This window comes from Bos javanicus, chromosome 4 (assembly GCF_032452875.1).
Source record: "Bos javanicus breed banteng chromosome 4, ARS-OSU_banteng_1.0, whole genome shotgun sequence".
In the NCBI taxonomy this organism is placed as follows: domain Eukaryota; kingdom Metazoa; phylum Chordata; class Mammalia; order Artiodactyla; family Bovidae; genus Bos; species Bos javanicus.
In genome coordinates this window covers 95,728,970-95,741,338 of record NC_083871.1, presented here as the reverse complement: position 1 = coordinate 95,741,338, position 12,369 = coordinate 95,728,970, and the positions used below count along the sequence as shown (strand labels likewise).

General features: G+C 36.8%; 1 protein-coding gene across 8 annotated transcripts in view; it reads right to left on the bottom strand.

Moving 5' to 3' along the window:
- MKLN1 (muskelin 1) overlaps positions 1–12,369 on the bottom strand; it is a 392,081-nt gene that overhangs the window by 80,566 nt on the left and 299,146 nt on the right. For all 8 annotated transcript variants that reach the window (XM_061415397.1, XM_061415396.1, XM_061415398.1 and 5 more), the window contains one exon: positions 6,653–6,765. In XM_061415397.1, the coding sequence (XP_061271381.1) occupies positions 6,653–6,765 (113 nt within the window). The remainder of the gene's footprint in view (positions 1–6,652; positions 6,766–12,369) is intronic.

The following is a 12,369-nucleotide window of genomic DNA, read 5'->3' as shown; positions in this document are numbered from 1 at the left end:
GATAAATTTAACACATACTCATGAGGAAGAACTCACAGCAAACTAGGAAAAGAAATGAACTTCCTATATCTGATAAACAAGGTATGACCATCCTAACTCTAATTTTCCACTTAATGGTGAAATACAGAATGCTTTCCTGCTAAGATCTGAAATAAGGATGTCCAGCCAGTGCAGTAAGACATTAAAAAAAATTTTTTTAAAGAGTGGAAACAAAGAAGTTAAATCATCTCTACTCAAAGATGACAGGAGTGTTTAAAACATCCTAAGAAATCAACATAGAACAAAAGACAAATTATTAGAAATAATTAAGTGGATTCACGAAAGTGATGATACAAAAAATACTAAAACATCAATTTACTTCAGTATATTATCAGGAAACAAGTTGAAAATTAAAAATGTTTAAGTTTCATTTATAACAGCAAGGAAAAGCAAAATACACTGGGGTCCATTTAATAAAAAAGACCTCTAATCTTCAAACTCCAAGTGCTGAGGGATAATGAGACTCAAATAAATGGAAATTTAGCCCTGTTCACGGATTAGAAGGCTCAGTATCATTAAGACATCAATTACCTTCAGGTTGATTTATAGACTGAACACACATCCAATCATAATTTCAACAGTGTTAGAAACTGACGATGATTCTAAAATTTATGTGAAAATGTAAAGGACTTAGAAGAGTCAAAATAATTTTTAAAAAGAAGAACAAAAAGGTCTTACATTACTTGATCTAAAGTCACACTGGAATATAAATAGATTAAAAGATAATGGGGCATATTCGAATATCCTAAAAGACAAATATACTTATATACTCCATTGATTCTTGAAAAAGGTGCCAAATAGGGAAAGAAGATAGGAAGCGACCAGAACTCGCATACATTTCTGGAAGGAATGTAAAACAGTACAACCACTTTGGAGAAAGTTTTAACAGTTCCATCAATGGATGCTAAAAGGGCAAAAGTTTGATGCTGCTGCTGCTGAGTCGCTTCACCCATGTCCAACTCTGTGCGATCCCATAGACGGCAGCCCACCAGGCTCCGCTGGCCACGGGATTCTCTAGGCAAGAATATTGGAGTGGGATGCCATTTCCTTCTCTGGAAAGTTTGATGAGTAACATAATATTTCCATAGTCTCAAAATGTCTCCCCTCAAATTACTTAATCATGGAGCAGGAAATCTGGTGAGCACATCGGACAAACTGATGTACCGTGCCTGTCTCCTGACAGGACATATTTAGGAGGACCTGATGTTCACACGTGACATCGCAGCTAGAAATGCTTCACCTATATCCAATCCTAGGGAAACATTAAACAGACCCAACAGAAGGATAGTCTACAAAACTGCCAAATATTCTTCAAAAATGCCATGGTCAAGACAGACAGACAAGTCAAGGAACTAAAGGATACTAAAGAAACATGGCACTGAAACGCACTGCATTATCATGAACTGAGTCCGGGGTCAGGGACAGGACAGAGTTGGGGTAAGAGTAAGACACCTACAAAGAACATTAAGTAACTGAGTGGGTAGCCTTTCCCTTCTCCAGGGGATCTTCCCAACCCAAGGACTGAACCCAGGTTTCTTGCATTGCAGGTGGATTTTTTACCAGCTGAGCCACAAGGGAAGCCTAAGAATACAGGAGTGGGTAGCCTATCCCTTCTCCAGCGGATTGTCCCATCCCAGGAATCAAATCAGGGTCTCCTGCATTGCAGGCAGATTCTTTACCAACTGAGCTATCAGAGAAGCCCATAAAGGACATTAACTAAGGCACTATTGGGATAGCTTCCTATGTGAAAAGGGAATGGGGGTTAAAACAGCACTTCAGGGGTCTTCAGGGACTCTATAAAGTCAAAGTCATTTTTATAACAATTGTTGTTATTGTTCAGTCACTAAAGTCATGTCTGACTATTTGTGACCCCACAAACTGCAGCATGCCAGGCTTCCCTGTCCTTTACTATCTCCTGGAGTTTGCTCAAGCTCATGTCCATTGAGTCAGTGATGCTATCTAACCATCTCATCCTCTGTTGCCCTCTTCTCCTCTTGCCCTCAATTTTTCCCAGCATCAGGGTCTTTTCCAGTGAGTCAGCTCTTCATATCAGGTGGCCAAAACATTGGAGCTTCAGCTTCAGCATCAGTACCTTCCAATGAATATTCAGGGTTGACTTCCTTTAGGAATGACTGACTGGTGTGATCTCCTCGCAGTCCAAGGGACTCTCAAGAGTCTTCTCCAGCACCACAATTTGAAAGCATCAATTCTTTGGCGCTCCGTCTCCTTTATGGTTCAACTCTCACATCCATATGTGACTACTGGAAAAATCATAGCTTTGACTACACAGACGTTTATTGGCAAAGTGATGTCTTTGCTTTTTAATACGCTAAGTCTGTCATAGCTTTTCTTCTAGGGGCAAGCAAGTGTCTTTAAATTTCGTGGCTGTAGTCACCGTCCACAGTGATTTTGGACCCCAGTAAAATACAATCTGTCACTGTTCATAACAATACTATTTTCACTCTTACTCACTTATAAGTGTATGTGATACCTTCCAGAAGCTACATGACCTGTGATATAGCAGCAGACATAAATCTACCTGCCTTCTATTCAGTCACAACTACAGAGACTTAGAAAACTATGAGACGGTGCTGCTTGGCACACGGTGGCTGTCTTAAGGAAAAGCATCTATGCAGTTGTTTTAGCTGCATGCTGATCTAGCTGCTTTTTCCACAAAACATGGTATTTACTCAAAAGAAAACTAACAATCCAGGTACAGGTATTCAGAGATTTTCTGAAAAGTGAATGAAGTATTTTACTTTAAAGGAAAACAACTGATAAAATCTGTTGCCAGTAATAAAATGTACATTTTAAAGCAAATTTAGAATTTTAGAAAACTTCTACCTGCCACTGTGATTGTGACACCTTCTCAACACATAAAGACTTTGCTAATGTGACTGAAGTGATATTAACAAATTTGGTTTGGTATAATAAAATATGTCAACATCTGAAGACCTGACTAACTCACAGAACCAATATTTTTCAAGTGACCATCACACAAGTAAAAAAACAAGCACAGGAAAAAAGATATATTCAAAGAGCAACACAGATCAGTGGATTTTACTGTAACAGAATACAAACCATTAGCTGATGAGGTCTCAGAGTCTATAGTGCAATTACTTTTAAGAAGCAAACAACAATTTGTCAATATGGAGTATAAGATCAAAAAAGAATATGTGCTATTACATAAAAAGGCTACACTTAAAATACTATTAAAATACTACTACTACTAATATTAATAGTCTTTCCAAGAATATATAAATGTGAGGTCCAATTTTCTTCATATATTTTACGTAAAACAGTCTGTTATAAAAGATGACATGCGCAAGAGCATATGAGAATCTAGCTGTCTTCCACTAAGATAGATATTAAAGATATTTATAAAAATGCAAAATTAAAAATATAATTTGTTTTGAACCAATAAAAACTTACATGCATATATACATGAACATTTAAAATAATTATTCTAAAAGCTGAGCCATTCTACTATCTTTCAATCTACTATGTGTTATTGATAGGGTACTTAATCTAAATAAATTAAATTACTTTTGTGTGTGTGTGTGATTCAATATTTTTATAGATTCTACTCCACTTAAAGTTATTACAAATTAACGGTTCTATTTCCCTATGCTGCACAATATATCCTTGTTGCTTAATTATTTTACACACAGTAATTCTGCTTTTTAATTGTATATTATACTTTTTAAAAAATATGCACTGAGGTATCATTAAATAATAAAACTTGTACTTACTGTACTAATTTTGTAGAAAACAAAATTAGATATATGAACCTCTTCAATTTTGGAAGGAATGAGCATTTTGCTAGAGCCATATATCCTCATTCACTTCACTAATGAAACAAAGGTTTTTAGGTATTTAAATGAAGTAAGTAATAATAAACTATAATAAATCTTAATTCCAATACTGGATAATCAATTTACCTCTACTGACTAGAAAATAACAGAAAAGTGTTCTCAGCAAAATAATCTACTATTAATTGCATTCTAAATATTACTTAGAATATTACATTAATATTACTTTTGAGGACCCCTATAATTCCCCTCTCCTGCCAAAGCAGCCACTCTCCTGAATTTTGTATTTATCATTTCTTTGCTTTTCTCCAGCATTAGCTTTTTATCTAACTTATCTGAACTATTTACTCACTACAGAGTAACCATCCATGCCTTAAGGAATTCAGAGTTTTCACTGGGAAACAGAAATATAAACTAATCATTGTAGTAACCCACTCAAGAAATTTAAGGGGTTAAGTGGTCACACCAAACGAAGCTTCCAATTCTGGTTGGGGAAGTCAAGAAAGGCTTCACAGAGGAACTGAAGTGTGAACTGTGTTTTAAAGGGTAAGTAGGCACACACTCGGAGAAGGCGATGGCACCCCACTCCAGTTACTCTTGCCTGGAAAATCCCATGGAGGGAGGAGCCTGGCAGGCTGCAGTCCATGGGGTCGCGAAGAGTCAGGCACAACTAGGCGACTTCACTTTCACTTTTCACTTTCATGCACTGGAGAAGGAAAGGGCAACCCACTCCAGTGTTCTTGCCTGGAGAATCCCAGGGACAGAGGAGCCTAGTGGGCTGCCGTCTATGGGGTCGCACAAAGTTGGACACGACTGAAGCGACTTAGCAGCAGCAGCAGGCATACACTAGATAAAAGCTGAGTACATGGTTGGAGCAGCCTCTGTTAATTCCAAACAGGGAAAGAACAAATTGCATACCAAAGAATACAGGTGAGAATGTTGAATAATTCTAGCAACTACAAGTATGGCTAGCACAGTCAAATAATGAGGCTAGAAAAGTAGATGGGGACCAAATCATGATGAGAAATTTGAAGTTTTCACACTAAGCAAATAGAACTAAGGTAGATAAACTTCTTTATTATTGTTGTAGCTGTTATTACTCATACTTCCCTGATCCATGTCCCTGGGTAGTGCCGCCCATCGGCCATAACTGTGGATTTGATCACATGACTTCTTTTGGGAAAATGGGACAATAACAAATTTAATGACGCACATACGTCTACATCATCCCCCCTGCAGCCTTGCCCCTACATGAGAATAAGACTCATGCTAGCCAACAAGAAGATGAGTGGCTATGCAGAACACACTCAAATAGTCCCAGAAGCTAGTCTAGACTAGAGACAGTCAGCTGACTCTCAACACATGAGTGAGCCCAGTCAACCTACAGACTGGTGAACAAAATACTTATTATTATATGCCACTAAAGTTTTGTGGGTACTTGTAATATATGGAATATATTGTGATATATAGAATGCAGTAGATAACTGAAACAGACTGAGATTAATTATAGGGCTTAAGCAGAGATGCTATGTGGCCCAAAGAAAAAAATTTTTTAAAGACTATGTTAATGAATGAAGACTAGGTTTGGAATCAACAATGGAGGCAAAAAAAGTTTAAGAAAGAAACCACAAAGCTGAAAGGAATAGAGAGGAAAAAATGTCTGAAACTCAGTATTGGGTGCTAGAACTGGTGGAACTTAGGCATTAATTCGACGCAATTCAGTGAAGAGAAAGGATTTCAGGATGAATTGTAAACTTCTTGCAAAAACAATTCAGACACAATCAACCTAGATTTAAAATAGTTTAAGAGCAATAAGAAAGGTATTCTTTTAAGATCTGCCTTTGTATTTTTGAGGAGAGAAATAATCATTTCAGAAAATGGTACTTAATACTGAAAAGGCAAAGGCCGTTTTTACAGGGATAATAATAATTTTAAGACCTCTTTAGAAAGATTAAAAAATACTCAAATGATTAACAAAGGAACACACCAAGTAAGCAAGAATCCAGTTTCCTAAGATGAAAAACATAGCACCAGAGTTTTAAAAAAATGGCCTTCCTAGATTAAAACTGGTGGCTTTGAATTAAGTCTTTTCTTCTTCTTTTCATTTGCTGTTACAATTGTTTTTAGTTTATTTTTCACCTTGTAATCTAAAACTGCTTGGATGGAAAAGTACAATAAAAAATTCTACAAAGATATTAAAAAAAAACATGAATATGTGCCTTCTAGCAGTGTATAATTAATTATACACTTATTTAATTCAAAATCATAAATTCAAGACATTCTATTCACTATGGAAGTTTTATGTGTATATGCATCAATAGACTCACTCATGAATACATATAAACAATTTTAGTTAAAAATAAAATATCTACCATTTGTGGAAACTGATAATATAGTCAAATATGGAGGGGCCAAAGTAGCAAGATAGTGAGGAATCAAAAGCACGTATTTCCAGAGGAAACAAAAATAAATGTACAAAATAAGAGTAGAGGTGACACAAACATGAGAAAAAAGATGGTTTATACAGTTACATTTTAACTAAAATGGTTAAAATCTAAGTTATATTAGATACCCATTTCTATTTATCTCTATAATATAGACTTGTTCATGTAACTGTAGTTCAAGAACCTGCTATAGAAGCTGGAATGCAAGAATACGTAAGCCAAACTTGTCACCACAAATTCTTCTGCTACCACTGCTGACATACATTAGAAAAGAACACAAATCACTCAGAAAGAGAAGTGTATGCCCACACCCCTATCGTAATAAAGATGGGTGAGAACTCAAGTCTGAAAACTTGCCTCTTTCTCAGTGTCTCTAGAGATACAAGTCCACTGGTTCTCTTTCACACTGTACGCCCAGAAGTCAGCAAGATCTTGCGTTCCATCCCAGCCACCAAACAAATAAACAGTCTCTGTGAAAATTAGAAAAATATGTTTAAAAAAATAAACTTAAGAACAGAATTTAAGCAAAGGCACCCACTTTAGCTATTGCTTCTAAGATCATTTAAGAAGATTCCTCTAAGTAACCTTAAAAATGAAATTTTTAAACTGGTAACATTCCAAAATAAATACTAGTATTTCCTAAACATAAGCATATGGAAAGGCTGCTGCAGAACCAGTGTTTTGATAGATTTATAAATATGAAGGTAACTAAGAGGCATCCCCTAAGATTCTGATTCCAAAGGTCCTTTGTGAGTAAAAAGAGGCAGTACTTTGACAGTATCCAAGGGGAATCTTGATGAGCAGCCAGTTTAGGATCTTCTGTGTTAGGCCATGAAAAGTTTACATTTTACCAGCTTCTCAACAATGCAGCTTCAGAGTCTTTAAAAAAAAAATTCCAGAGGAATATACAGTGCATAAAAAAAATTCGCAGTAAAACTGTTTTCTACTACAATATCAAAAATAATAGTTAAAACTAGCTGAGTTGAAGTGAGATATCTTAAGAATAAAGTGATGCATAGCCTTGATATTCCCATGGAAACTGGGGGAAATTACTGTCAATATATTGTGGTAGATTTAACTCCTCAGAAATCAACTTTTAAGTCATTCCAGGTATCCTGAAAATTTGATTTTTTCTAACTCTGAAATGTCTATTATATCTATGGACTTTATCATGTGACAAAACATTTCTTGCTCAGAGACTAGTGAAAATTTTTATATACAACACTGTGAATCATCCACTTTCTTTATAAAATAATAGTACCTTTCTTTTCTTCAAATATTTATCTCCTTTGTAAATATCTTATGTCTATCGGTTATACATACCTACCACTTTTTTAAGTTAAATACTATATTACAGGAAACTATAAAGCCATCTACTCTCTAACTGACATGACCCAAGCCTATATATATGGAGACTGTCACCTACATTACATCCTACCATGAAGGGGTAAAATGCACAGTGCATATGGAAATACTGTAACACTACTTAAGAAAATTCCTGCCATTCATAGAGATATCTTATAAGAGATTTTTGTCATGTTTTCAAGTAATTTCAAACTCTAAGTGAATCTTCTAAGTGAAAGAACCTAGAGGAAATCTTAAACAAAGCTGCTGGATAAGAACAAACCACTGGAACCGTTCTAATCTAACTTAGTAATCATGTATAGGTCACTTCACTTGCCTGGGTCTTGGTTTTTTCATTTATAGAACTCTTAGTGTGGTGATACAGATTTTCAGGTATAAGTTACACGAAAACATTCTGAAGACTGTTGTCAAGCATGAACAGCATCTCTACCTTTAAAACATGCATACACACACAAAATACTTTGTAGTTACTAAGCACCACAAATGCAATAAAAATAGTATCACTGTATCTGTTTCCATGTCTAACTTAAGTACCTAGAACACTTTCGGTTCTGTACAAATGTGAAACAGTGGAATGGTGCCACCTCTCAGAAATACAAAACAATCCATTCTCATTAGTTAAGTAACATTCTATTTCCCAAATGAAACACAGTAATGCCCAGATACTGAAAATTTTACAGGAAAAAATTTAAGAATTTTCATCTGACATAAAAATTATTTGCCAAACCCCATTAGATTCTAAAGCCTGGAGAAGGAGAGGGTATACAACTAAAATAGCAATAGCAATTGACCTTTTGTTTTAATGGTGTTTCTGGGCAACCTCTGGATAAGGTTACCCTGGTTCATTAACTTTAATAACCTTTCCTCTTGGGCTCTGGGTTCTCAATGTTCTTTCTGAAAAGCAAGTTTCTTTGTACGCATAAATTCTCACAGCAGAGAAAACCCACATTTCCACAACAGCCTCATTGATAGCTGAGCAAAATAAAATCTGGCACAGAGCAAAGCATCCCAAGGGAATTAATCCAAGATGTCATTCTTGTTTGTGAATGCTTTGTGGTCCCAGTTAAAAGTTTAATAGTAAAATTGAATGAATCAAGATAGAAACAGGACCTTCTGACATACCTGAATGAAATGCATAACACAATTTTAATTAAATCATCTAATCATTTAAGTTAAATCACTCGGAGATAAAAATATCTAGAAATGAACACCAGCAAAAATATTATTTAACACATAAAGAATAAAAAAACTTTTAAAGATTATAGAAATAACCAGATAGAACTGTAGTGAGAAGAAAGCAAAAAAAAAGGAAATGTTATTATTTGCAACATGGCAGTAGCTTGGTTTACTGATGTCTACTCTCATGTTTATAGGTTACATAACAATTCACGTGCAACTCAATATCAGGAAAACAAACAACCCAATTAAAAAAATGGGTGGAAGACCTAAGCAGACCTTTGTCTCAAATGAAGACATACAGATGGCCAATAAACACATGAAAAGATGCTCAACATTGCTCATTATTAGAGAAATGCAAATCAAAACTACAATGAGGTATCACTTTATACCAGTCATTATGTCCATTACCAAAAATATCTACATACAATAAGTGATGGAGAAAATGTGGAGAAAAGGGAATTCTTTTGAACTGATGGTGGGAACATAAATTGATACAGCTATTATGGAGAACAGTGTGGACATTTCTTAAGAAACTACGAATAAAACTACTCTATGATCCAGCAATCCCATTACTGGATATATACCTTGAGAAAACCGTAACTCAAAAGACACATGTACCCCAAAGTTCTCTGAAGCACTATTTACAACTGTCAGGACATGGAAGCAACCTAGATGTCCATCGACAGATGAATGGATAAGGAAATTGTGGTGCATATATACAATGGAATATTACTCAGCCATAAAAAGGAAAGAAACTGGGTCATTTGCAGTGATGTGGATGAATCTAGAGACTGTCATAAGTCAGAAAGAGAAAAACAAATATCGTATATTAATGCACATATATGGAATCTAGAAAAATGTAACTGATGAACCTATCTGCAGGGCAGGATAGAGACGCAGATGTAGAGAATGGACTTGCAGACACAATAAGAGAAGGAAAAGGTGGGACCAACTGAAAGAGTAGCACTAGAACATATACACCACCAAGTATAAAAGAGCCAGTGGGAAGCTGCTACATACAGCACAGGGAGCTCAGCTCAGGGCTCTGGGATGACTTAAAGGGGTAAGATGGAGGGATGATAGGGAGGCTCAAGAGGGAGGGAATGTTGTTGTTATTCAGTTGCTAAGTTGTGTCCAGCTCTTTGCAACCCCATGGACTGCAGTACACCAGCCTTCCCTGTCCTTCACTGTCTCCGGGACTTTGCTCTAACTCATGTCAGGGAAGGGATATATGTATACGTACAGCTGATTCACAATGCTGTACAGTAGAAACTAATACATTGTAAAGCAATTATCCTCCAATTTAAAAAGAAATTTTTAAATAATTCATATACATGCATAGGGTAGTAAATCCTCCTCAAGCAGCAGCCCTTTCTCTATTGTCTTTTCTTAAAGGAGCATAGGCTACAGAGACTATTTCTCCCAGACGCATGGGAATGTTCAGTCAATATTTTCTCAGTACTAACCCGAATTGGCAAGACGCTTTAGAGAAAAAAAAACAAACAAAGATGACATCATCTCTACCCTCAAGGAGCTTACAATCTAGTGAAGAATATAAAATGTTGACGCTCCCATACTTTGGCCACCCATTAGGAAGAGCCGACTCAGTGGAAAAGACCCTGATGCTAGAAAAGATTAAAAGCAAAAGGAAAAGGAGGTGGTAGAGGATGAGATTGGAGAAGGCAATGGCACCCCACTCTAGTACTCTTGCCTGATAAATCCCATGGACGGAGGAGCCTGGTAGGCTGCAGTCCGTGGGGTCTCGAAGAGTTGGACACGACTGAGCGACTTCACTTTCACTTTCATGCACTGGAGAAGGAAATGGCAACCCACTCCAGTTTTCTTGCCTGGAGAATCCCAGGGACAGCGGAGCCTGGTGGGCTGCCGTCTGTGGGGTCGGCACAGAGTCGGACACGACTGAAGCGACTTAGTAGTAGTAGGGGATGAGATGGTTAGATTGCATCACCAACTCAAAGAACATGAATTTGAGCAAACTCCAGGAGATAGTGGAGGACAGAGGAGTAGTAGTCCATGGGGTCACAAAGAGTCATATGCAACTTAGCAACTTAACACCACCAACATAAAACAAGTACATAAATCACCACAATGCAACATAGACTAAGTGCCATAAGAAAGGTAAAAGATCACCATGAGAGTTCACAAAAGGAAAGGGACCCAGGAAGATTTCATGGTGACAAGTGGTATCTGACCTATGCATCAAAAGGTGGCTTTGTTGACAGAATGAAAGAAAGAGAAGAGGCCTTTTTCAAGTAGGGTACAAAGTAAAATAAAGGTATAGAAACAGAAAAACCACACAAAAAGTGTTTTAAAAGACACAGAATCTAAAGCCAGGCAGACCTTGAATGATATCACAGCTCTACCACCATGGCTGTGGAACCAACACCACATTCCTTAACCACTGGTTTCCTCAGCTCTAAAATTCTATTGGACAGAATACCTATCTCATAAAGCTATCACGAGAATTCAATAATGCACGTACCATGGTGAAAACTGTGTGATGAATAAACACACTGTTCATTTTAAAAGAACAAAAAAGGTAGTGGGATATAGTTAAGTTATAAAGACAGGCAGCAGACAGATCATGAAATGGGATAAACGGCAACATAAATGTTTTGAACTTGACTGCAGACAGTATGAACTTCCCGTGTAGGTCAGAGGTAAAGAATCCTCTGGTCAATGCAGGAGATGTGGGTTTGCGGGTTCAATTCCTGAGTCAAGAAAACTCCCTGGAGAAAGAAATGGCAACCCACTCCAGTACTGTTGCCTGAGAAATCCCATGGACAGAGGAGCCTGGTGGGCTACAGTCCATGGGGTCACAAAAGAGTAGAACACAACTGAGCGACTAAACAACAACTACACACAGTATAGATCCACAGAAGATCTTATGCAAAGATGTGACATGGTCAGATCTGAACCTGCAGCATATGGACTTACTAAAAAGGATGAGCCAAGAAGCAGATTGGGAATAAAGTGATCAACAATAGCCAATGTTAAACATATCAAGCCAATTTCATTCTCAGAGACTAAATGGATCAATAACCAATCAGTCATTACTTCAGCCACAAAAGTTAAAATGCAGCCATATTCTTTGGCACAGGTCTTTTTCGATATCAGTACTAGATAAACCCTACAACTACTCACTACCAAAAGTACTAACCTATACATCTCACATACACTACAAATAAGGTAGAAATGTTGTCACATCAGTGTCTTCACACCATTTTGCACAAAGAAGCAAGCTTTTTATTTTACAAGCCCAACTTCAGTATCTATCCTCCTCTGATTCTTAGACTATGCTAATTGCATAATCCTCCACAAGATGGCACACTACTATTCGTAATTAAATCAATTTTTCCACTTTGAAATAGTACAGAATGCATATACTAAGGACTGACATACCATGGGCCCAATTTCAGATAAAAATCTAATGTCATGCAGCTGTATTTAAAATGGATAACCAACAAGAACCTACTGTATAGCACAGGAACTTTGCTCAATGCTATGTGACA